The following is a 27,314-nucleotide window of genomic DNA, read 5'->3' on the forward strand; positions in this document are numbered from 1 at the left end:
AAAACAAGAACTACAGAAAATGAACCAATGAGACACGGAAACCATGACAATAGGATGCTAGGGAGTAGCCAATCATGACAGATGTGTTGTATCGAGAGACGTGTAAGATAAAGTTAGGACAGGTGCGCTGAAAGTAGCTTGCTACCTAACAGGTGTAACTTGCCATCATATGTACTGTAATTACCATTTCTATTGCAACATACTGTGATTACGATATGCCTGTTCCTATATTAAACTATGCTGGTGTCATTGTGATGTGGCTAAAGATTGATCAGAGATGTTTTGACCAAAACAGGTTTGACTCCCATGAGGTACCGGCTCATGCCATCATGTCTGTGAATAGCAAGTGTATCAATGGCTACATGGTAAAGTGCTACCGGGGCAAAGAAACCGCCAACATGAGCTCCATGCAGCAGATGCCCATACCTCAGATACTAACCATGGCCCCCTAAAGGCATAACCTCAGCACGCTACCCAACCCCCCAAAACACACAAACAAACAGGCACAAGCTCCATCGAATTTCTGAGCAAAACTCTCAGAAATAACCAATAACTACATGTCCTTTCTTTCAGCTTGTACAGTATTTCAGTTGTCAGTTCAGGTGTACAGTCCTAGCCAAAGGTTTTGAGACTGACACAAATTTTGGTTTTCACAAAGTCTGCTGTTTGTTTGTGTTTTTTTTAGATCCTTTTGTTAGATGTTTATATGGTATAGTGAAGTACAATTATAAGCATTTCCTAAGTTTTTATTTATTTTTACTTTTTATTGACAAATACATCCAGTTTAAGCAAAACCCTTTTTTTAAGACTTCTGCAATTTTTCTTGGCATGCTGGATATCAGCTTCTGGACAGAATCTTGACTGATGGCAAACCATTCTTGCCTAATCAGGGTTTGGAGTTGATCACAGGTTCTGTCCACCCTCTTTTTGAGGACTGACCACAGGTTCTCAATGGGACTGAGATCTGGGAAGTTTCCTGGTCATGGACCCAAAATTTCAATATTTTGTTCACCAAGCCACTTTGGTTATCACTTTTGCCACTTGTGACATGGTGCTTCGTCATGCTGGAAAAGGCATTGTTCATTACCAAATTGCTCCTGGACCGTTGGGAGGAGTTGCTCTTGGAGGATGTTTTGATACCATTCCTTATTCATGGCAGTGTTCTTAGCCAAACTTTTGAGCAAACACTCCCTTGGATGAGAAGCAACCCACACACATGAATGGTCTCAGGTACTGGCGCTTGCATGACTTTTTTGGACACCTTGAAGCCTTCTGTACTGCAATTACCCTCTCTCCTTGAAGTTCTTGATGAGTCGATAAATGGTTGAATTTAGGTGCTATCTTACAAGCAGCAATGTCCTTGCCTGTGAAGCCATTTTGATACAATATAATGTTGACTGCATATGTTTCCTTGGAGGTAACCATGGTTATTTAGGGTTTTCCTTCCATGCAAGCTGGAAGAGTAAAAGTTTAGTGCCATTTTACATTCTATTTTTAGTTTCTTGTTTTAAATTGCAAATGTGATCACTGTAACAAAGTACTAATTCCCCCCCCCCCCCCCCCCCCCGCCAATTTTGTCATTCTTAAGTGTATTCTTAAGCAACAATGTTATATTTACCACAATCTCCGGTGGCAAGCCATACATGGTTCCTCCTACTACTAATTCAGAAGCACTTTGCTTGCACAGCTGATGAAGGACATCTGTCCAAAACATCCTGTACCTCAGTACCTCGGAGAGTATTATAATTACTGGGGCTAATAGGAAAAGCTATTGCTGGCTTATATTTTCTGATAATATTGAGATTAAACAATGGCCTCACTCATTTACATTTACATTTCTAGAATTTAGCATATGTTCTTAGTTGTGTCCTCCAAATGTATCCCTAGCTGGCACAAACAGGAGTCCAAAATCGCCTTGAAACTATGACACTGGCTGAAGCTGTGGCTCAGATGTGCACGAGTGTAAAGGATTCTATCAGTGCAAAGAAGAATGAATTTATTGCACTTTTCACCCATTTAAATCAACAGACCATCTGCTTGCACTACCAATGAACACATTAGTGTTGGCAATGGCATTGGTAAAAGAAGGCCAGGAAAAACATCAATTACAAATGTCAAAGAAAAAGATAGAAACAATGTTAAAAAAAAAAAAGATGTCATAATGATGTCCCATGTCATAATGTCACAAATGAAGGGCATCCCACGCACACTACCATTCCAGATCAGTCTGTGGAAAGACATTGAAGAGGATGGGTCTAACAATGAAACTTTTCAGGTGGTGTTGTGCTAGAGGCATTGAAGATGATTTTGAAGACTATTACAAAGACACAGAAGAGGTGGAATCCAGGAGAGACCTAATTAATGGACGAGCTGAAGGAGCTGAGGGTACTGAAGCAGAGGAGCCCGAGACACGAGCAGCAGGAGGAGCCAGAGCTCCTACAGCAGCACAGCCAGCTAGAGCAGCTCTTCTCACAGCAACATCGACAGGTCACACACACACACACACACACACACACTCAAAAGCTGAATATATCTGAGCTGGAGAAAATGGTTGGTGTCAGTACTCAGTATAGCTGAAGATATCTGAGCTGGAGAGGACCATGACATTCGTCATATATATATTAGTTAGATACATGAGTTTGTAGCACTCAATCTGGTAAAACTATGCACTCTGTATGTATACTATATACTCTGTATGTATACTATATACTCTGTATGTATACTATGCACTCTGTATGTATACTATATGCTCTGTATGTATACTATATACTCTGTATGTATACTATGCACTCTGTATGTATACTATATACTCTGTATGTATACTATGCACTCTGTATGTATACTATATACTCTGTATGTATACTATGCACTCTGTATGTATACTATATACTCTGTATGTATACTATGCACTCTGTATGTATACTATATACTCTGTATGTATACTATATACTCTGTATGTATACTATGTACTCTGTGTGTAGTACCTGGTTTAACAGTATACACTCTGTATGTATTAAGTTGCAGTCAGCTCATAATCAAACTTACAAATGTATATATCATCCTACTTAGTGTGTCTGCAGATGTGAAGAAATTAAACAGTACACAGTAAACACAAACATAACCACATTAAACACAGTCATTACCACATTAAACCCAAACCATAAATATATCTTTCAAACTACATAAAATGCCTTTTGCTGTAGGCCATGTTTCCGCAGACACTCACATTTGATGAAAATGTTATTTATTACCTTGTCTGTGGTTTTGAAATCTCATCATCACCATACAAAATGTGTTTTTTTCTTATTGGCATTCTTCATTCTTTTAATACTCTTAGTTGGAGGACATCCAGAATGTGTGTGTATGTGTGTGTGTCAGAGAGAGTGAGGGAGTGGGATAGATAGATAGATAGATAGATAGATAGATAGATAGATAGATAGATAGATAGATAGATAGATAGATAGATAGATAGATAGATAGATAGATAGATAGATAGATAGATAGATAGATAGATAGATAGATAGATAGATAGATAGATACTTGCCTTCAACTACAATGCAGGGTTTCCATATATATATATATATATATATATATATATATATATATATATATATATATATATATATATATATATATATATATAGGTGGCGCTGTTGTTGATTGCCACTGTCAGCCTTGGCATGCTCACTGGGGGTTTGGACTTGAACAGTTGTAAAGCTCCTTTGTGACATCTGTTGTCAAGAGAGCTATATAAATCAATTTTGATTGATTGATATTCTACTGTTCTGTTCTATTCTATTCTATTCAGTTCTATTTCACTTATGTTCTAATTACAAATGTCTATAGTAGATGTTTAATTACTGCAGATCTCTACACTGACTGACTGTCTCTTAAATCGGGCTGCACCTTGTTAGGCGCCCAGGACGGCGTCCACACTGTCTGGTGCCACCCTCGCTTCCTGAGGGGAGGCTTGTTCCAGAGGGGCAGCTATGATGCCTCCATCTCAACAGACAGCGAGGCCTCCATACAGGAGATGAAGGTTATTTGTGTACATCATTTATTACTTACTTGATCACGTACTGCTTTTGCATATATGCATATGTCTGTGAATGCATCTGTATGTTTTGTTTTTTTTGCTGAGTCATGCTTTGAGTTCCTTTGGTTCGCCACTAATGCACATGTTCCCAGAAGTGTGTTTGTGTGTGCATGTATATGTGTGTGTGTGTGTGTGTGTGTGTGTGTGTGTGTGTGTGTGCACATGTTTGTACAAACACATAAAAATGACTAAGGCAAACACCCTTTGCTTGGTGATCTTCCAGGATTCACTGGCAGAGGCTAAGGAGATGTATCAGCTGGCTATGGTGTCCAATGCCCAGCTGGAAAATGAGAAGACCGTGTTGATGTACCAGGTGGACACGCTGCGGGAGACACTTCTGGAGCTGGAGGAGCAGCTGTCTGAGACACAGAGGGAGTGTGAGGAGAACACAAAGGTGAGCGAGAAGAAGAAGCCCAGGGTGTTGTGAGTTGGGCGTGGTTCTGTGGGAAACACAGAGTGGTCTAGACCAGGTTTTCTGTGGGTGGTCGTGGCTCTATGAGAAACACAGAGTGGTCTAGACCAGGTTTTCTCTGGGTGGTCGTGGCTCTATGAGAAACATAGAGTGGTCTAGACCAGGTGCTCTGTGGGTGGTCGTGGCTCGATGAGAAACACAGAGGGTTCTAGACCAGGTTTTCTGTGGGTGGTCGTGGCTCTGTGAGAAAGACAGGGGTCTAGGCCAGGTGTTCTGGCGTGGGCATGCTGCTTTTAACACACCCATAAGAGGCTTGACTGTTAGCAAGTGAGCACGGTTAGAGAAAGCCAAGTGTAAATTGTTGTAAATCAATATTTTCATATACTGCTTGACCAAAATAATAATTAAATAACTAAAAGACACCACATTAAATTTCCTCACTGAGTATGAAATGGTGGTGTTCCTTTGGCCGAGGCCAACGGCCAGAGTTAAGACACTGTGAGAACTTTAACCCTCATGTTTGAAACTGTTCCACCCCATGTCTGTGTGCTAGGAGTATGAGCGAGAACACCACGCACATACTGTCCTTCAGTTACAGTTCAGTGAGCTGAAGAAGACGTTGAGATACTGAAGGTAAGGGTTTCCTGTTACCATTACGAACCGCAGGAACCACACTCAGCCACGCACCGCCACGCCTACTTGCAAACACCCCCCATCTGATTCACCAGAGTTCGAGCAAGCACCTGATCCTCATTCTCCTCATTACTGCCCCCTTTATAAGTTTCCCTACCCCACATTCACACTGTGAAATATTGCTACTCTATGGTGCATACCGAGTGCTCTAGAATTTTCTTTGTCTTCGTGGTTTCTGACTTCTGCCAGTTTTTTTTTAGAGCTCCTCTCCCGCCTGACCCCTGGACACTCCTCACCCCCAGACTCTGCCCCGTGTTATCGACCTTTGAACAACCTGACCTTGAATACCTGCCTGACCCCCACTGATTTGTTTGGTTTCACTATTAAAACCTCTTGCATTTAGATCCTCTTCCTCATGTGTGTGTGTGTTCAATCGTTACCATTACCAAGCCCTGACCAGCCACTGTCTGGCCAGCTTGAGCTGGAGTTCTCTACGTCGTTTGGTTTAACTGTAAAGTTGCCGACCACTGATTCCGGGCATTTTAAAATGTCCTTCTGCTTAAAGAAATAAAGGCTTTTCTTTATCTTCCTCGAGCTTGAATAGGCCAGCACTGCCATCCAGTTCCACCTAACATATGAAATGTGACACTTGGTGTCACCCACACCTGTGGAGGAACATACTGTCCTTCTTATCCCCACCCAGCTGTTCCTACTCTGTTCACTCGTCTGCTCTCTCTGCTCTGATCTGACTCGCCTGGTGTTCTTCCAGCTCCGTGTCCTGTGGTACTATCACTGAGTTTCAGATCAGTGATCAAGCAACTTGTCTCAGTTTACCTCATGCAGGTTGCAAATGACATCCATATAGACTGTACAAAGCATACGGACTGTAGCCGAACAGAAACTGTTCAAGGAGGTGTGAGTGATAGACAAAGTCAAGGCGATGTATTGAGCAACAAGTCAAGGAGTGCAAATGAGTGGAAAAGTGGTGGACCTTGCCGAGCAACCTCTCACACAGGAGGAGGGAGGAGCTTTAGAACCTCTCACACGGGAGGAGGGAGGAGCTTTAGAACCTCTCGTACAGGAGGAGGGAGGAGCTTTAGGACCTCTCGTACAGGAGGAGGGAGGAGCTTTAGAACCTCTTGTACAGGAGGAGGGAGGAACCTTAGAACCTTTGGTACAGGAGGAGGGAGGAGCTTTAGAACCTCTCGTACAGGAGGAGGGAGGAACCTTAGAACCTTTGGTACAGGAGGAGGGAGGAGCTTTAGAGGATATGAAAGTCCCAGATAACCAAACTGAAAAGACCACATGACATTTCAATGAAAATATAAAAGAGGCACTTTGAGCACAGCAAAACGGCTCCGAGCCTATTCAGTCTTAGCTGCTGGAGTCTGCATTCATTCCTCAGAAAAGCAAGGTGATGAAGGTACTGTTAAGGAAATGAATAGACCAGGGCTCAACAGAAAAGATCAGGAGCTCATAAAACCCCTGATGGAGCTGAGGTGGCGATGACCAGCACCAGTTGACTGTGTGCGACGGAGCCTGCACGTGAGGTGCTCAGCAGGTCACTGCAGGAGGAGGAGCAGGGAGTTGCTTTATTTCTAGATAGCTGCTAAGAAGCTGGAGCTCTGGACTTTGAGGTATTCACACCAGAGCAGGAGGATGAGCCCAGTGCCGAGACCCGGAAGGAAGCAGATACTACTGGGGACAAGGTGAAAAGCACCAGGATGAAGCTTAGGACAGACAACACACACAACTGCTGTGTTTCATAGCATGGCCAGACAACACACACGACTGCTGTGTGTCATATCTTAGGACAGATTACACACATGACTACTTTGTGTCATAGCTTTAAAAATTTTTTACATTTTATTTAATCTTATTTTGGAAGATCATTCTTCTTAGTATCAGATATTTTCTTTCTACTACCAATCAGTGTCAGATGAAGAAGTTTCCAGGTATTGAACACCGGAGACGAAATCTCCTGGCGGCTCCCTCGTTGCCAATCTGCACTGTTGAGGGGACAACTTATATTTTGGTCAGATGTGTTTCTTAAGTGCCAATCAAATAGAACAAGGCAAACGATTTTTCTACTCCTGGAACAGTATAGATGGACAGCAAATGCTGGTTTCTATCAGTGTGCACTTTGCAGTTTGGAGGATCCTTGGCTTTGATTCTGCTGGCAGGGCTATAATTCTACTGTTGCCACAAAAGGAACAAAAATAGCACCCAAGATATGGGCAATGACATTTTCAAGGATGCCTTGCCTCCAAAAAGAAAGTCTGTGACCTTCAACATCGAAGAGGATGGCGTATAGTTCTCAATGAAGGACATTCGGTTGTGAGACGTGGACTGTGTGATGAAAACCCCTTGTATATACTGTATATTTGTTCTGTGTGATTTTGTTCCACAGTCTGTTCCTGCACATTACATATCTATGATTACTTGTGATTAATTCACTATACAACAATTTACATGCTACCTCACAATATTCTAAATCAACTTTTAAAAAAAGTAGAAAAATTGTAGAAAATTGTATGTGGTTTAATGTTTAAATCATGTCAATTTCATTAAACTTACAAAATCTTTATGATGATTAAATATAAACATAAGTTTGAGATACAATTACAATGTTTACACATTTAAAAAAAAATATTTTCTCTATAAAGACAAATAAATATTCTGTAAAAACTCAGATTATATATATTTTTTAAAAATGTAAATTCTCTAGAATGCCATAGAAAGATTCTGTAATTCAAGTCTGGTCTTTACCTGAGCTCCAGAAGTCTCCAGTGGTGCAGGTCAAACTATCTGGATCCTCCCAGTGTATTGAATACTAGGATTAAAGGCAGGCTTACAGAATATAGAAAAAATAAAAATAAATTTACTATAAGGACATAGAAAGATTCTGTAAAAATTATGACAGCATATAGACAAGAGTACAGAAAAAATATGTAAATTACCTCTAAGGACAAAATATTACATAACACCGCCACCTGGTGGTGAAAAAATAGTCCTACAAAAAAATGTATTACTTATAAAAACTAGAAATATGTAATTGTTATGTGTTTGTTGTGGAAATATTACATAATTTTCAATTATGTTAATGATATATCTATCATGTATTTTTGCTTTCTCACAATTACCTAAGCTATATTGAAAATTACAGGAAAAAAATGAAAAATGTAACAACAAAAAAAAGACACAATTAACAGAACAAGTCTGTACAGTTAGTAAGCGGACCCTAACCCTAACCCTAACTAAACCTGGCACTGATCCACCTTTAGGCCCTTTGTAAAAGGCTGAAATTACCTCTGCGGTCCGCCTATTACCTAAGAGTCCCATTAGGGTTTCTCGCTTGCCAAAGCTAAAGAGGTTGCCAGGTCCACCAAATCTGACACAGTGGGTTATGAGGACATCCTGGACAAGACTGACTGGTCAGATCGGACATTATTCGATTTTTAGTCCTGTTTTAAAGGCTGATATTACCTATGCAGTCAGCCTATTACTTACGTGTCCCATTAGGCTCTCTGCCAGGACCACCAAAACCTGACACTGTGTATCACGAGCATATCCTGGCTAAGAGGGTGTGGTCCACTTTTAGACCAAATTTGCTACAGTATGTCATCAGGCCGTGCTAGATGAGCCACTGTAGTCACCTCTAAGATTGGACTATTTTTGAAGAGTTGGGGCCATATGTCACCAATGAGTTCCAGGTATTAACACAACCCCTAACCCACTGCTACAATGGCCCAAGATACCATTAGATTAAAAAAGATGTCTTCCTACTTCATACATCTTTTGAATATATAATTATTATTGGTAACATCCGTTCCAACTGAACATGTGCTCAGCAAACTGCAAGATACATTCATCCATTATGAACAGTGCAGTACACATCATGTCATTTAGGACAGACTATGTTCTAAACTTCACAGAGCAAGATTGATAATATGCAACTTAATATACAATCTTGTTCCCGTAATCACTACTTTGCCAGTATGCATAAAGCACATAATCTGGAACCTACATTAGTGATGTATATTTTAAAAGTATTCCAATAAACTTAATTTAATTTTAGTATTTGACCTATGGCTCAAGATGTGTACTAGGAAGCAAGAATCATGAGTTAATACATCAGCACCATACACAATGTGATTTTTCAGCCCATTTTTCAATGTATTCATTTGACTATATGGCAGGCTATGTGGCAACTATAAATTAAGATAGTGTTTATTATTGTTTATATCTGATTGGAATTATTTGTACACAAAGTTTTGTCCCATATAAAATGTATTTTACAATGGAAAAGATCTAGAATGATATAATAATGGGAAGCAGTACAATATTTTGAAAACTAAATCACTAATGGACTTGAAATGGGGGCAGCAGTCTTTATTGACTGTTGACAGTGTTTCACAGATACCATTATTCTCATTTTAAGTGATTTATCATTTATTTATCATTTATAAGTGACTTGGCAGGTTGTCCAGATAAAGTACTTCCTTTAAAAAAGTTTGGACTTGGCCGTGCTATATTAAAATGTGCAAAATGGGTTAATTTAATTGCAAAGATGATTGTCATTGGACATGGTGACTATGTTGAAAATACAACATTGTGCAAATTTGACCGATGTGATTAAATTACTACAATAGTAAGAGGTATACACAGACTACGAGGTGGTGTAGCATCACAAGCTGCTGGACAACCTACTGTGTGTGACTGCAGAAATGTCCAGAAGAATCAAAACATTTTTGAAGCTTTGGTAGCATGAAGATTCTCTGTCGCTGCTATGAGGGCTGTTTATGGTGACTGTGCCGGTTTGTGCCGGTACCCAGACATATTGGGATCGTGGAGCTGTTTCTGGGAGAGGAAAAGAGATGAAAGGAAGCAGATCTCTTGAGAGGAAGAGAGTGGAAGGAATTGGATCATGTGGCCATGTAGTGAGGTTGCTGGAAGTCAGACGTTTGTCTGAAGAGAAGAGAAACAGAAGCTAGACACTTGGATGTGGGGGTATGAACACTTTTTGGAAGAGTGGGAACAGAGGAAAAGAACTGGAAGATTGCCGCAACCTTCTCCTGAAAGCAGGTGATGAAATCCTCGGGAGTGAAAGATGAGGGTGGAGGGGGAGGGTTAAGGACCGAAGAAAAAACACTGAAGAGCTCGTATGGATCAGATGCTTATGATTAAAATGTTCTTTTGTAGCAGCATGACTTTGCAGATGGCACTTCCAGTGAGTACTGGTATGAGCTGAGGTCTGAATCCAGGAGAGGTTGTTTTTTTTTTTTCCCACTGTCTCTATGCAGTCCTTTTTGATTAATATGACTGAAAATTTGAATTGTAATGACATTTTGGAGTTTTCTCCTGTGGTAATACAGAGCACAGAAGAATCATTAATGAGGGGAGCATAGAAAGGAAAGTATTAGTAACTGTATCCAGGGAGACAGAAGAAAGTGGGTTTTGAGCTCCAACATTTTCTTGGAGCTCAAACTTCACTAGAGGTGTGCTAAATTTTCAGAAGTTCAGAGTGTGCTGAACATTTAGGAGGTGCTCTGTGCAGCACTCTGTTTATTGTTTAGTGTGAAATAGGCAGTTTGATATCAACATAATGGATTTAAATCACAGTATGTTAAAGATCCCCTCAAAAATATACAGTTGTGGCCACTTTGAAGTCGCAAAACAGTGTGGTAATGAACTGTATGATTACTTACTGATATCCTAATCAAGAGCTACTCCATTAGCCATTCTCTGCCATGGTTTTGCGTTGCATAGCCTTGAGAAGCATTCAGCCAAAATTACAATGTCAAAGGCAACGAGAAGTCTCATATTCTCCAGGTTTTATGAAGTGTGGTGCAATTTCCACGACAAATTATAGCCCTACATTGAAGTAAATTTTGCGCACAAAAATGCTTCTAAAATTCTTGTCTGTCTACTGGGAAGTCAAATTTACTGTCTGATATAGACCCTTGTTGAACAGCATTTATCTTGTTTCCATAATAGTCTACACTAACAGATGTTATGTGACTTGTCCTTTATATAGTATATAGTGTGAATTGCGACTATAAGTCTTAGGCTTAAATCTTTACAACATAATTAGCTTTACACAGATGCTTAATTTTTGCAGGCCAATCTAATTTTTTAATACCATAACCCAAGGACCTAAACACCAGAACTCTACAGGACAGAGCTGATGCAATGAAATATAGTTACACTTTTGATTTTAAAATAGAATTAAACTTCCATGTGACAGTTGCATTTTCACACCACTATTTCTTCATGCATACCTTCACAATATTCAGCGTATTACTTTCGATTGTTAAAGAATAAATGCTCAAGAAGTAAACAAACAGCAGAACTGTTTGAAAATTAACTTTGAAAAGATTGTCAACTGTTTTTACCTTATAGTTGCAGAAGGAGCATGTGGTGAATTCACTTTGACCAATTGATTCATACAGTATTCCAAAGACGATGATGGATGCCAACGTGCTTCCTATTCATGTGACACCGGTTACAAAGCATTTGATGAAAAGTGGCGGGGAGTAGTAACCTGCCAACAGCCTGACTACAGGGTCGTCCACAGCTTCTGGCGTGTCCACAACCCAAGCTGGGCCAACATCAACACCCAGAGACAGCTCCCGTTCTGGCAGAACTCCAGGCGCAACAAGGGAAGACTCGACTAGTCCTCTCCCTCTGATTAGCAGAGCAAGGTATAACCACGTTATACAAAGCAGCTACCAACAAAAGATCTGCCTTTCTCAAAAAACTGCTCAAAAGACGGACAAACAGAAAAAGCAGACAAATCCAATGTCGCAGCCATAGCCAGTACAAACAGCACAACACACCCCACACACAAAGAAGGAAGGGGGGAGAAATAAAAAACACCAACCAGAACCAAACACCAGAGAGAAGGGGCAAAACTAAAAGGAACAGGCTAAAAAGGAACTACCAGGAACCAGAGGAGAAACAGAGGACGGGCCCCCAATTGTTACGACCCTGTCTAGGCTGTGAGGCCATAACACTGAAAAAGAAATGCAAACGGCTAACTTAAACACACAAAATATATGCTGAAAATGCATTGTAATAAAAACAGGAGTTGGAATAATATCATAATAGCAGAAGGAAATAGTTAAAAATAACAGTCATAGAACTGACATTTATGGTATAACTCAATAAATGTAACTGTAGACTTATATGTATATATATATATATGATGTGATGTGATATGACAGTATTTCCTGTGTGACATAACACGGCATACATTTGAATTTGCATGCTAATTTCTGCTTGACGATCATTATTCATATAATACTCAGGGGTTTAACTAATTCCAGTTTAACCGTGTCATCTCCTTAAAACTTGGGATGTCATTCATGATGGCAGGGACGCAATGTGATCAAGTCAGCATAGTGTTGTCAAGTTCTTATTATTTTATATCATTATGATATCAGAGGAAATTATGTATTTGTTGTTTCTGAGGGAAAAAAGTTTCATATTAAACTTTCATATTAATATAATTTACTCTGATACTTCAAGGAAGAGTATCTGATTTGTTCACAGCATTCATTTGAACTCAAATTTAAATTATTATGCTAAATTATTAGTAAAAAGTAGTGACAGTACGTGAGGGAAATGTGTGGGGAGGCTAACATGTAAATGACTACTAATCAAGACCATTTTTGTTACCTATACAAACAGACAGTAATGCTGAATTAATTTTCTAAGAAACGTTCACAGCCATGTTATCCAGCTTTAATCGTGAACTTAAGAGATCTGATGATAGCAACACTAAGTGATTCTAAATGATTCTCTAATTGGTTTCCAAGACGCTATGTAGCTAGCTATATTATAGCTGAATATGAATGGGTATTATTACAAACAGGTACATAGCAGTTATAAATTTGAAACTGCAAATGGAATTCCAAAATTTGCTTCTCAGTTCTGACTGGTCAGTTTCCCTACCAAAGGTTGTAGGCTTTCAACCTCAATATTTTTTTTGTTAGTGTTTTGTTTTTGTTTTTTAAATGTATCTATTGGTCCACCACCATCCCCCTCTTTAGAGGACTATTAAGACTTAATTTATACTTATGTATTGTTCATGAGGGAAGATACATAAGCGCAAATAAAGAAACAATAAAAAAATAAAATTTATTAATAACACCAGCAGTATAGTATGTACAGTTTGTATGACAGATGTTAAACATTGTTATACAGAGATAGAATTCTGTATTAGGGAGAGTTTGGATATGGAGAAAATTGTTTTGTGGTAGTTATGTAGCTTGGTATGGAACTGGGTATGGATTTGTGTACCTGCTTTTTCAGTGTTCATTTGGAGGCATGATTACTGTAGAATATTAATTACCAAGGTCCAGATTGAGTCATATTGAGTGGATTTGCCAATGCGGAACCATGCTCTACATTTCACCTAGCATGTTTTTACACCTAATTTAGATTTTCATCATAATCAAAATTATATCACTGATGATATACTGCAGTGGTTTGATTAATGTTCCAGTCTTTAATGATGATTTGGACTGATACACAAGAACACACAAACAATATATTTAAAATAAAATATAGTTTAATAATTGTAATAATCTTAATACAAGCGCTATTCATTATGATTTAATGTATGTGCAACATTAGATGCTTTATTATTATTGTTGTTGTTATTTAATGCAACACCACAAGCAAAGAGCTATGGGTCAGCTTCATTTGGAAGACGGCAATAAGTATGTCAACAGATTCATATTCTGTATTATCTATTATGTATGTCTACAAGGACAGAAGAAAAAACAGAACATTAAATACAGAAAAATCCAGTTTAAATGCAAGATTACGTTGTAAGAGTTTAACTCTTATGAGATTAAGAATGTATTAAGAAATACTCCTTTGTGAATTATCATGATGTGAATGCATCAGTAGGGTAGTGGGGGAATCAGGTTCCTGTCCGGTTGACTGGTTGTGCTCTGGTGATCCTCCCAGGATGGAGTGCACGCCAAATGCATCAGGTCTGTCTTTTCCGCAGAGCGGGTTTCAAGACAAACCATCACAAATTCATGGGGTTACACCGCTGACGCACAGAAGTCCACAGGAAAGGCCGGAAACGGGAGGGGGATGCTAAGAAGTTATCTTGCCCAGTGGGAACACAGAGTTTACAAATACTTGGAAAGATCATTCTCTACCACCTGAAATGGAAGAACAGCTATAGCTGCATAATTCTTGAGACAATTCCAACATCTCACTCTGTAAAAACAATCTGATATCATTTGGGTGAATTTGGGTGAAATCTACGAGTACATATGCAATCTTTAAGAGTATAAACAAATTTCTACAATAATTTATGGTGATTTTATGGAGGGTTTTTTGTTGTTGTCTGTTTTCTTACGCTGGGATTATTCAGTGGAGAATATCTCTTCACAACTTGGCCGTCTCGGTCAATGAGGAACTGCACAAATGTCACACACAAACATCAGTCACAACATCACAGCACCTTCTAAGCCAAAAGAGCAGACAAGCAGTGAATTTAAAAACAAGGAACCAGATAGAGAGATACAATGTAATGGTTCTAAATTTCCATAAATAAATGTGAATAGGAGCTAAGGAAGGACATACCTTAGTGAAATTCCACTTGATGCCACTGGAAGGGATGGGAAAGTATATGTGTTTTACCATATGAATCACTACTAGTAATTATGTCAGCCATCATAATGCAGTTACAGAGAGGTAGTGACAGAAAAGTGACAGAAGAATTAAAGCATTAATCCTGCTTTGTCATGTCATGGTTATTGAGCCCTTTGTGAGAAGATATCTGACTTGGCATGTCCCCTTTTGCTGAGTGGGTGCTGAGATGCCAATGTGGCATTACAGCATGTCCATGCAGTGCCATCACCTGGAAAGTGAGTCTGTCCAGTGCCTACACCAAAACCACCCCAAACCCTGCCCGCAAATCAGATCTCTCCAGTATTCAGATCTAACAACGTTCTCTTCGTCCAACCTTAACATTGTACCTGAACCAAATATTCTTGTGGAAGTCAATAGAACCAAGATTGAGACAGCTTTATATTAATTATTACGGGAAATAAATGCTTCTGCTTGTATCACTAAATGGGAATAGTGCTGACTTACTTTCCCAGAAATCCTTTGCCATTAGGCTGTTCCTTTAGCCACTTCCATAGTGGATGTGCATTAGGTCCATTCACATTGATTTTGCTGAACATGTCAAACTGCACATTGTATGACTTCGCAAATTCTTTGATTTGTGCACTGGTGCCTGGTAGTTAAGGTTTTGTTGCTGTTTGCCTCTGTTGTGTTCTACATTTGTTGTGTTGTTCAAAAAGTAAAAGGTCAAAGTTCTTCAATATTCAAAGGCTTACCGAATTGTTCTGTAAATGAGATCATTTAAGAAAAAAAGGTTCTAAGACATTAGGGTTAGGGTTAGAATAATCATATCACCATTTCTCTATAAGGAAGTAAAGTTTCTTTAAAATTTGTGTAATGCAATTCTGGTCATTACCTGAGCTCCCGTGTCACAGATTATTTCTACAGGATACAGGAAAAAAATATGTATCTAAAAGAAAAATGATTATGTAAAAGTTCTGTCAGTTAATAGAAAAATATGTAAATTCTCTAGAACTGCTTAGAAAGATACTGTTAAATGTCTGTAATACAAGTCTGTTCTTTACCTGAACTCCAGAGATCTCCAGTGGGGGCAATCAGGCCATCTGGATCCTCCCTGTGTATTGGATGCTAGGGTTAGGGTTACAGAATATAGAAAACATGCATATTTTAGGAAGGAAATTTGAAAAAAGATTCTGTAAACATTATGACAGCATATAGAAAATAATATATAAATTCTCTAGAACTGCATAACCCATATAGGGTTAGGGTTACAGAATATAGAAATAAAAATATGTCAGTTCTCTTTAAGGACATAGAAAGATTCTGTAAAGGTTCTGACAGTGTGCAGAAAAAAAAAAATTATCTACAAGGATATTAAAAGATTCAGTGTACAAGATAAAATATGTAAATTAGGTACAACTCCTTAGAAAGATTCTGTAACCAGAAAATGTGAAAAAAAAAATAAAAATAATTTCTAACCCTGATCTTAATCTGTTTAATTTCTTCATTTCAACACTTCCACTTGTGGGGGTGAGACATTTTTTGAATTGCATTTTTTATATTTAGTTTTTCCAAAGAAATACGTAATTTCTCTACTAAAGGTGATTAAAAAAGAAAGAAAGAAAGATTATGTAATTATGTAATATCCCATGATGTAATACCCCGAAAATTCCCGCTTCTGAATCTGCGGCTTCACAAGTTCACGTATTTTTTCCTTGGAACCTCACACTTACAAGTCGCAGTTTATCGCGTCTCACGACCTATTTCGTTGTGTCAAGTGTATCGTGTAGCGTGTTAGCTTTGCGTGTGTGTGAAAGTACGGTACGCTACATCCAGAAGAACGGAGCGGCTATTAGACATACCGTTTCATCAAGTTTCCGTGAAACTGCTAAAAATGTATCCAACGTTAGGAATAAATACATCGTTAGGATGTAATCTACGTTTACCTGTACAATTTTAAAGAGTGATGTAAATTATAACATCAATTTTTAAATGAACTTGAAGTGTTTTGGGGAGATATTTAAGGTTTAACATATGAAGATAGGTCCTTTTAGGCCTTTATTAGTTGTCCGTCCAAAATTCGCATTTTTGGACGGACAACGAACATATTCAAAATTCGCGGTGGGGTCTAGGAACGTAACCCCCGCAAACTTTGGGGTACTACTGTAATTCCTCTACCTGTGGTAGCAGTCCCTAGTTATTGCAATTTGTCACATAAACATTACCAGAGTTCTGATGCTGAAAATGTTTAGATTTTTGCCTTTTTCCGATTCCTCAGGCATGGGCTGCTACTGTTGATGGTGGTGCTCCTTATGCTGCTGTCAACAGTAGCACTGAAGATCTTTCCAAGTGATCCCACAACTGTTCATAAGGCAATTGGGAGCAGGGTTATTCTTGGATGCCATTTTACCTGGGAAGATATGGATCACGGACCTCTGGAGATAGAATGGACACTTAAATTTGACCTTCATAAGTAAGATCCTACCATCCTTCTTTATACCTCTGATAAATTATATTCTAACTTCCATTTCCCTTGATGGACAGAGTTTACTTTAACTCTTCGGATCCAAGTCAAGCAGATACATCGGTTATCAATGAGGGGCTCAAGAGGTCAGATGCAGGGACCTACAAGTGTCAGGTGAAGATGGTTCCAGGTATTGAACACCGGAGCCAAAATCTTCATCTCATAGCGGCTCCATCGTTGCCAATCTGCACTGTTGAGGGGACAACTTATATAGGGTTAGATGTGTTTCTTAAAGTGTCAATCAAATGGAACAAGACGAGACGATTTTCTACTCCTGGAACAGTACAGATGGACAGAAAATGCACGAGAACATTCCAGCAAAAACCTTCCCAACTCCCCAGTCTAGTCACGCCTCCTCATCATGGATAGGTCAGTGACAATGTCACTCAGTCTTAGCAGCCACCTAATTGCTTGACTTGGTGAAAGGCTGGCAGTACCCAACAGCTGACAATGTTATCTGTAACAAATAAAAACACTTCAGTTGTGAGTAATGTAAATTAGCTGATGCTTCATAAGTCATGGAACATTTATTTATTAGAAAAAAATATATTAAAAATGACTAATACCAAACTATTCTAAAAATATTCAAATCCAAAGTATTTGTCATAGATAGTCATCCAGTTTTTCATCATCATTTAAGTACAAGTAAAAATGTAGTACACAGAAAAGACACGCCTTTTATTGAAATCAATGGTTTAGCATCTGTTTTTATAATATTTCCGAGCTGGCAATGAGCCACCAAATTATGCAGAAACAACGCATATAAAAATGTAAAGGCAAGTACAACAAAAATGTTTCTGAAAGGTTAGATAAGAATATAAAAGTATGTACGAGGTCAGTTTAATTATGAAAAATAATGTTATATATATATATATATATACACACGCACACACAGAGACCAGCAGCTGGATGGCAACAAGAAGGTCTACAATATCTTCCTGCTTTGCTTTCTGAAGAACTGTTTAAGTACAAAACTGTTTCAAGAACAATCAAACAAAGACATGATACAAAAGAAAGAATTCATGAAATTAAAGTAAAAGTTATCTCTAGTCTTACTCTCCAACAATATAGAGCTTACAGAATTATAGGGAATTTATAAAGTCGGTGACACAGCTTGGCTAGCTAGCTTTTAGTGGTTAGAATAACACGTACAGTTAAGCACACATGCATAGTGTACAATCAAGTAAAGACTTCTCAAACATACCTTGCCATTGACTTGGATTTCTGGGGAGTGGCTTGCAGAAGGATGTTTCCATTTTGTGAGACATTCATCCTCTGTTTGACTTTGGTGCTCTGGGTGTCCATTTTGTACTTTCGTATTGTAAGGTGGTAAACGTTGCATATACGGTCTGAGGCCCTGGGAAGCGTTCTTACCCCCTAGTGGGGGCAAAACACCAAATTAAGTACACGCACCAGCATCAAGGCTTGAATTACTCCGTGTACTAATGACATCCTGGAAATACCCACCATTGCACGTCCTTCATCCTGTACCAAAATCACCAAAATAAACATGCTTTGGTAAAGATGCTGCCTCCTTTGTCAGCCACCTTGTCCCCAGCTTTCTCTCTGTAGATCTGGAGCAGGTCCAAGAGTGTGTCCACAGAGTCCTCCACCTCAAACCGTATCTATGGTTTTGTTGTACTACAGCAAACGGCAAAGCAGTCACACAAGAGACTTGAGACAAACAGAACTCTTCTGACCACATGAAATACAAATGTTTGCATTTGTAATTCAATCAAACAATGACCTATGCATGCAACATTAAGCATAGCATGCAAGGACAAAGCAGAAAACTAAACAGCAGAAAAATATATATAAAATGCAGATCTTTGCTGGCAACAGCACAAGATGCTGCGGATGAATACTGTATATTAGGACATGATCACGTACCTTTGATAAATTGAAAAGAACTTGGATTGCCAAGGTGATGATCTCCATGGAAGGAACACTGCGGTCGCAGCTCCTTATCAGGGTGAAGACGGTGCATGTGGCTCCACTGTTCACAAGGCGCTCACAACACCCTGGTGAAAGTCTGGTTGCAGTCTCTTTAATCACAATCACAACAAAGATGTTGTTTGATGCTCTCACCTTGAAACGACAGTCATGTTTGTGTATTCTGCCCATGGTTCTATTACCTGAATTCTTTAAGGCCATAAGAATGTGGGTATAATTGTGATATTCCAGAAGGTAACTCAGGGCAGTCTTGGTCTTGTGATACAGCTTGTCTTCTTTGGCTTTCCTGTTGACTTTCCTGAGGCAATGTCGGATGGAAATGACCTTGGAGGTATCATGGAATTTTCTTGAGCTATGACCTCTCCAAAGGGTCTAAAGATATCATAAATGTCATTGTTGCATGATATTACAGCTTCTTACAAAAGCATATTGTTAAATTCTGTGTTTTCCCCTGTTCTATTGAAATTCAAGCAGGACATCTCACTGTAATTTCACCATTTGGCAGGACACATTAGCTTGTTTTTGATTACTCACCATCAACTTTCTATCCCCATTTCTCATCTGTCTATAACACCCTCACCTAGAACTGTATAAAGAGTTTGGCAGGCTCTCTGATCACCAGAGAATGATGCAGTGCCTCATCATGTGCTCTCTGTTGGCCAAGTGTTGTCAAAGTTTACTGTGATGTTTCCAAGGTAATTGACACAGCAACCATATGCAATCTAACTATGTAATTTAAGGCAACCAGAGAGTCACCAAATAAATTTTAAAAAACGCAAAACAGACATCCAAGAAAGTTATTTCCCTGCCTGCGCCTTTATAATTCCATGCCGAAACTTTTCTTTCCTGCGTCTCAGAAGGAATCTTCTGGCCATGTGCTGGATAACAGTGGCAGCTTGACTGCGGCGGTGAAACCAAGCCACTCTCTGTACCTTGATGATGCTCTCTCTTTGCTCAAGGTATTGCTTTCTTTGAAGCTTCGCCCTGACCCAATGCTGGATCAACACAAACAAGGCAGAGAGGTGGGCATTTTAGATGGTATAGTAGCATGTCAGGTCTTTATGTTGGGCTTACTTGTTAGTTGTAAATAAATACAAGATCAGTAAAATAGCTTAGAATGTGATATATATATTGGTTGTGTCAGATTTGAGTCAGGTTGTCCAGTCTCAAAAGGCAGCTTCCATGCTTAAATTGAAAATAGTATACTTTTTCCTCCGAAGGCACATCCATGGCCAAACTACCAGTCCCCTGTACTACACCATCCATGAAAAGGTAAAGATTACCAGGTTAGCAGGTACATAGTCATTATTGAATAAAGCTCAGATGTTTGAACACTGCTGTTTGAGTCTATACTGCTGTGAAGACAGAGCATCGGGGCACTTGGACATGCTCATTTTCTGTTGGACATGTTCATTTCATCACACTGCCAAAGCCTTAGCATTAGAATCGCCCGAGTGTGGAAAGAGTTCTGTACCTGGATGTACAGGACGGAGGAGAATTGCCTCCGGGCTGCTGTCAGTGCCCAGTGAGCTCGCAGGGCCCTCTGGATCCTCACCGCACAGAGATGCACTGAACCGCCGACGCACCACAAGCGTGTGCAGCTTCCTATGCCTGGAGACAGGGGTGATGAGAGTAATGCAAAGTTAGAGCTGAAAGGGCATTTTCAGCCATTGAATCTTATGCAGTCCAGTTGCACTTGTGATTGCACTGAAGGAGTGTAATATAAATGTTCAGGTTGTATAAAACAGTGGAGGTCAGGGAGTCTATTACCTAAACAAACAAAGCTCAATTGAGGACAGGCTCAAGGACTGCTGGGGTCATTAGTGTTAAAGATGACATGCCATGGCTTTGACTTCAATCATGTTCAATCATGTTTACGTGACTGACAATATGAATGGTCACCACCCTCTTTTTAGAAGCTTGTTCTCCCTAGAATGTTGGTCAAAAACAGGCTGCAGTGGCAATATCGAGCACAGCCTGGCAATAGCCAACAGATGCACTGCCCATCATCAATGCAAAACTGTTAGAGTAAAGGAGCAACTACAAAAACAGGTAGAAACGCACGTTTCAGATTTAGACGTTTAACCTGGCTAGAGATGTCTCAGAAACAGTATAAAATATTTATTAAATTGTTCTACAAACATATGATGTTGACCAGTTGGGAAGTGATGCTTCCCAACAGTGATTTCACAACAAAGGTTCTCTTTTCCAATGTATGTAATGGTCATAGATACAGAAAATTGACTGCGGAGTACTTATGCGTTGCCTTGCGAGCTGGCCACGGCAGAAGGCCTGCAGAGTGACGGCGTCAGTAACCCACCTCCTCTGACACTCCTGCTTCACTCTGGCCAGCAGGAATGCTCGGAATCTCTCCTGGAGAATGCCCACTGCCCACCACTGTCCTCGGAATGCACGTCTGTGCTTGTGCATTTGTAAAGCAGCCTGAATGACGGTGGCAACGTTGTGCATCGCTGTTATATTCTGACGTATGCAGTGCCATCTGAAAGCTGCCTGAATGAGAATAGCACACCTAAGCCTCACATATTCCTCATGGTCATTCGTCGCCTGAATATATAACCTGTAATGTTTCTGTATGATAATGGCAGACAGCCTCATGACCTGGAACTTGGTCCATGCCTTCTGAAAGCAACCTGAATCAGAGTAACTGCTTGCTGCTTAAGAGCAATTTCTCTCCTGACCTTCTGACCTCTGTAGCAGGCTTGTAGGAGAACCGCAGCATGGCACAGTCTCAGGAAGTGCTCCCTCTGCTGGCGGGCATAAAGTGTGGCACAGTGTTTTTGCTGAATGGCAACAGCAGTATATTTCATGCATAAATACTGCATCTGGGCACAGTGGGCCCAGAACAGTGGCAGCCTGATGCTTTTGGCTCAAAGAGTGGCTGGCTTTCATACCACGGAACGCTGCTTGTAAAAGCACAGCAGACCGCTGCATCCCCTGTAAGTACAACTTGGCCTTCCTCATCAGTGTGTCTGCTCAGTGCTGAATAGTCCTGGCTGCCCACAGTAGCCTCTGTTAGTCTTGTTTGTTGATTTGCTTCCTGATGTGGGACGGAATGATTACTGCAACCTTCCTTTGTTGTTCACAGAGAAGACATTAAGAATGAAGAGAAATTCAGCCACAGAACAGGGCGGTGGAAGGGAGCTCAGCGATACAAGCTAGCAGATGGAGCCATCTGAAAATTACTCCTCTCATCCTCAAGAAGCACCTTGAAATCCACTGATGGTGACTCATTAGCTAAGACATTAGCTAAGAATTGTTACATTTTTAAAAGGCAGTGCAACTTCCTACCATAATCTACTCACATAAAACATAAATATAATCAGTATACATGTCCTCCTAATGCAGGTCATAAATAATGGGGAGAAATGTTACCATTTTGCTCCATTGCAAAGGAGCAGTCTGAGTCACTGGAGATGTTTAGTTTCACTTTGCCCTGATAGCCACACTTGATGGTCTGGGTGGTTTCCTGGTGAATGTCCTCAGCCGGCAGGCGGCTTGGATGGTAGTGATGAATCAGACAGCAAAGAATTCTGCCACCCGAGAAAGCAACTGTGACATTTTCAGCTTAGAGAGGAATCAAAGACACAGGCTCCATTAACCTCGATTCCAGCCACATAAACTGTAGTAAATCAATGAAACATTATTGGTGCTTGAGGGGGAAAAGAAAAATCACCCCCAAAATAAACATACACACACAAACAACCACCACCCACCTTTAAACTGTAAAATTCACAGACAGAGTTGACCCAGTCCAGGAGCAGATGTATTTTCTCTCTGGGATGTTGAAATGTTGGCATTTCTTTTGTGCAACTCACAACACATTTATCAGCCCTCAAACACCACCAACATCTGTTTTGTTTTCCATGTTTTCCAGAGGACGCAGATTTTCCTACTGTGGCAGTCAAATGGACGGTCACCCATGTCAACAGAAATAAATGTTTACAAGATAATTACGGTATGTACAGAGCAGAGTTCATCATGGTAGTTAATATCATCAGCATTACAATTTGGAACTATTAATATTAATATTAATTAATATTAAAATTAATAGTTAATAGTAAAATTAATGTTCAAACTATTAATATTAATATTTTAAAAAGTACAATTTTAAATTATTCACCAATAATTAAATACAAGCAATAACATGACTTATCTCTCCATGAGGCTTAGATGTGAAACCTTATAGCTGAATTATATTAGCAATATTGTATCTTATGACAATTCTAATCAATTTTTTAAATGAAATTATCATCCAAGTTTAGAATGCAGTATATAAATGCTGAATCGATGTAAATCTAATGGGTAATGACCAAATCAATTTTACACTGTTGTGAATTTATAAACACAATCAGAGCACACAAAGGATGTAAATCAGAATAAGACAAAATACTTGAAAGTTAAAAATGATTTTCCACAGTAGATTAAGGGTCTTCTCGCTGAGTCCATCTACTATGTCTCTGGCATCGGTGACTGTCCCTAAAATGATTCCAACATTTTATGGCTCATCTAAAACCTCCCACAGAAGGGAACACTGATGCATGTGTACAGGGCACATGGATGATGATCTTGAGTGTTCTAGTATCGTGCTCATCAGACAGGCCATTCCCCTAACCGCCATCAACATGTATACGAAACCAAAGCACTCAATCCCATGTCCCTTCCACTAAAGGTCAAGTGGACCTTCTGACCTAGAATTAAGGCAAATCTCTTGTATCATAGCAAAGAACAACCTAGGATCAAATAAACATATACTGAAGACAAACATTGAAGCGCCTTTTAAAGCTACGCTAAGCGAACGCCGCATCTCAGGTCAACGGCGAGCTTCTGCACGGCGAAGCTGAACTCAGCCAGGGGCGTCTGGCTGTGGGACACAGCGAGACCTAGAAGAGCAAGGTGGAGTGGGAGATTGCCCTCACCACTGAGAAAGTCCCGCGAGAACGCCAGCAGGATATCTTTACTCGTCTGAGGGACCACCATGAAACGATGGAAATCAAAATCAATTCCATGTTAAATTGTGATAGAAATGTAAGAATGAGACGAAACAGATTTAGCACAAACACTAAATCTGACTATAAATACAAGAATGGGAAACAGAGATACAATTAACAACAAACTGTTATGTTCACATGTTTTATTTGGGTGTGAGTCTGTAAAACAATGTGGAATAAGAGCAAAAAATATTTGGCCTTTGGAAGGTTAGTGACTGATAATCACATATACCCTATTTCAAAGTCTCTTCTACCTTTGGCATAATATAGTTTAGCATTTATTTGTTGCATTGTGATCAGTTAAATCAGAATAGCGCCACTGCAAGGATATCAGAGGAAATGCTCTATTGCTCTCATGCTTATGGTTGAATTAACAGTTGTTTCAGTATGGCTTTGAACGCTAATGTTTTATCTGCTCACACATTTTAGCTACTTAACCTACATAACTAATCCTTACTTTTCCTAGCTCTAGCCTTCGTGTAATATCAACGATGGCGTTTGACGAGAAAGTTCAAGCTTCCTGTACGCGTATTTCTTTTTTGGAAGTCACACAAATCACATACATTTAATTAGTCATTTAATCATGTCGACTTTTTTAGTTTACGTTTTCTTCCACGTAATAAAACACCAGTTAGCCATCTAATGCTATCTCTGAAACTAATAAGAGGCATGTCAAATCCTTGATAGGTTCATCCATGTAACCAGTCTTGTTTGAACGTTCTATATAAATTTGACAGAATGTGTATCCGTATGTTTGAGTTAAGCCCATCATACACAGGATAACGGGGAAATGAAAAAGCTACCGCAGGCAATGTCTGAGATTGAACGCCTTATTTTTAATCGGTCTTTTAGGTTTTCCACAGAAAAGTTATGAAAGAATAATTCTTCACATACAAAATATATGAGGTAGCCTAATACATAGCACCGGCGCAATTTTATGCTTGTTTATGAGTAGGCCTACATTTTGGAAACTGCCGTTTCAAATTGTATTACTGAATGTTTACAGAATCTTTCTATGGAACTGCAGGGAATTTACTTTTTTTTTCTATACATTGATAGAACTTGTACAGAATCTTTCTGTCCTTATAGAGAACATACATATTTTTAGTATAGACTGTAAGAAATTTCACATTTCCTCATAGAGAATACACATATGTTTCTATACTGTGTAACCCTGAGCCTATTCTTTATATGAGGGGAAGCTCGAGGGACTTTTACAGACTTTTTCAACGTTCTTACAGAGAATATAAATAGTTTTCCTATACACTCATATAACACTCAAAGATTTGGGAATTGAATTAGATGCTTCCCTTTGGAATTTTTTTGAGTCTTCCAAGCTGAGCACAAATTCCTGTATTTTCAGTTTTCAAAGAGCTAAATTAGCACGTGTGGCTTTAGGTAGTGAGCATACCCCATTTCTCCTTGTGCATGGTCTGCTGGTGAACTGCGATTTCTTCGTCCAGTGATTTGAGCTCCATGGACAATGTGGAAAGGACAAGTTTGGAGGCTGCTTGGTTGAGACGGACACCTCTACTGGTGTCGTATTCTCCTATGTGCCGAATTATAATTTTTGTGTGCTAAATATACAGTGCTTCTGAGTGGTTGCCGCTTTGTCCTCTTGCATCTGCAACCACAAACAGGACATACTAAGCTGTCAAATAATAACTGAAGGATTTACAACTTAAGTCTTTCCACGTTTCCTATGAAGGAGAGGTCTCTGCCAATTTCTTTTGTTTTGTTTCACAAGAAGTTTAAAAAATGTAATGACATGACTTCTTGATTGAGCTACGTTTTCTATTTTTTTCCTTTCAGGTCAGCTCCCATCATATAAACTCTGGAACTTCATGAGCACGATGCCTGCAAATATAAAAGAGCAATAATATAAGTGTTAGAAGTAAAATTAGACTGAATCTTGATTGTGTTCAATAGGTCAACCATACTGATTGCTGAATGTTTCTTTAACAAGATGCCCAAGTCATTCGACTTGAGGTGTACTTAAATATTTGATTTTTTCTTGTCTGGATCATGGATCTCTCTCACTAGTTTTTTTTCTTCTAGGTTTCTCTGAAGTTGGTTGAAGTGGACAGATGTTTTCATCTCACTGGATGAGTCTGGTGAGAATGATGCACATCCTTCTTTACATAGTTTTTATCATTTAAGGGTTAGGCTTCTCCACAGGGGGCTTGGAGGGGGCAGATGTTTCTCCATCAGTGGAAAGGGTCTGGAGTGTAAGCACATAACTCTTCCTTGATTGACCGCTTGGCTCCATTTTCTGTCGCTACACATCTGGCACTATAAAAAAGATATGGTAGGTGCTGTAAAAGTTATGACCGTATATAAAAAAAAAAAAGTAAATTCTCTACAGGACCTGAAAAATCTTTATACATTTTATGTAATCCATGTCTGCCCTCTGTTTTTCCCTGGTTCTGTTTGGCTGTTCATTTTTGGTTCTTTGTGTGCCCCCTTGCTCTTGTGCCAGTGTTTGTTTGGTTCTGACTGGTGTTTTTTTCTTTGTGGGTTTGGTATGTTTGTACTGTTTGTACTGGCTATTGTGTGCTATGGCTGCCACATTTCATTTGTCTGCTTTTTCTATTTGTTCTTCTGTTGATGAACAGCAGATCTTTCACTGGTGGCTGCTTTATATAAGTTGCTTGTGCCTCACTCTGCTAAGGCGGTTAGCTTCAGTGAAAATGTGGCAGTAATGAAGCAGTTCTGCCTTTTCTCCTCTCATTTGACCTTTCCAGCTCTAGCAGGAGACTCATTGTTCAAGGATGGACAGTGTTTAGATGCACATGAGGTTTAAGCTGAGTGCATTGTGATTTCCATTAATTGAGACAGTGATTCTAAGATATGGTTTCTACACTAATATAAAGAACAATGTAGTCAGTTTGGCATATTCAGCACGCCATGATTTGCACGTTAGTCTTTAGTAAGACGTAAGGCAGATATCTCCAAAAATATTGTGCTAGTTCCTTTTAGTCCTTTCATGAAAATAGTTTCTATTATTGTTAGAAATTGGGCAATGGCTGTCAGTGAGTTTTTGTCTTCTCTCCCAGAGGAGCCTCCCACTAG

The 27,314-nt window shown here is 39.4% G+C and overlaps 3 protein-coding genes and 1 long non-coding RNA gene across 4 annotated transcripts; 1 reads left to right on the plus strand and 3 right to left on the minus strand.

Annotated features, from left to right (window-relative positions):
- Nucleotides 1-2,261: 2,261 nt before the first annotated feature.
- On the plus strand, nucleotides 2,262-5,570 carry LOC145653800 (leucine-rich repeat flightless-interacting protein 1-like). Its single transcript, XM_081708043.1, has 5 exons — nucleotides 2,262-2,487; nucleotides 3,915-4,039; nucleotides 4,320-4,490; nucleotides 5,062-5,141; nucleotides 5,402-5,570. Exons 1-4 carry the CDS (start codon nucleotides 2,262-2,264, stop codon nucleotides 5,137-5,139), a joined length of 600 nt encoding a protein of 199 aa, XP_081564169.1. The 3' UTR covers nucleotides 5,140-5,141; nucleotides 5,402-5,570.
- An 8,128-nt stretch (nucleotides 5,571-13,698) lies between these two features.
- LOC145653801 (phospholipid hydroperoxide glutathione peroxidase-like) lies at nucleotides 13,699-16,616 on the minus strand. The gene is made up of 5 exons (XM_081708044.1): nucleotides 16,577-16,616; nucleotides 15,264-15,408; nucleotides 14,751-14,775; nucleotides 14,524-14,583; nucleotides 13,699-14,323 (listed from the first exon to the last, which is right to left on the minus strand). The coding sequence occupies exons 1-5, from the start codon at nucleotides 16,614-16,616 to the stop codon at nucleotides 14,291-14,293; spliced, it is 303 nt and encodes a 100-aa protein (XP_081564170.1). The 3' UTR covers nucleotides 13,699-14,290.
- Nucleotides 16,617-18,171: 1,555 nt separating this feature from the next.
- On the minus strand, nucleotides 18,172-19,794 carry LOC145653802 (abnormal spindle-like microcephaly-associated protein homolog). Its single transcript, XM_081708046.1, is given in 7 exon segments — nucleotides 18,172-18,657; nucleotides 18,748-18,788; nucleotides 18,791-18,897; nucleotides 18,899-18,921; nucleotides 19,171-19,325; nucleotides 19,416-19,605; nucleotides 19,768-19,794. Coding segments are annotated over 7 exon segments (726 nt in total). The 3' UTR covers nucleotides 18,172-18,474.
- A 354-nt stretch (nucleotides 19,795-20,148) lies between these two features.
- Nucleotides 20,149-23,103, minus strand: LOC145653896 (uncharacterized). Its single transcript, XR_014120137.1, has 4 exons — nucleotides 22,968-23,103; nucleotides 22,627-22,818; nucleotides 20,708-20,844; nucleotides 20,149-20,228 (listed from the first exon to the last, which is right to left on the minus strand). It is a non-coding gene; the product is annotated as an uncharacterized LOC145653896 (long non-coding RNA).
- Between the last annotated feature and the right edge of the window lie 4,211 nt (nucleotides 23,104-27,314).

The sequence above is a fragment of the Electrophorus electricus genome, chromosome 26 (genome assembly GCF_041902795.1).
Source record: "Electrophorus electricus isolate QZ-2024a chromosome 26, ASM4190279v1, whole genome shotgun sequence".
NCBI lineage: Eukaryota > Metazoa > Chordata > Actinopteri > Gymnotiformes > Gymnotidae > Electrophorus > Electrophorus electricus.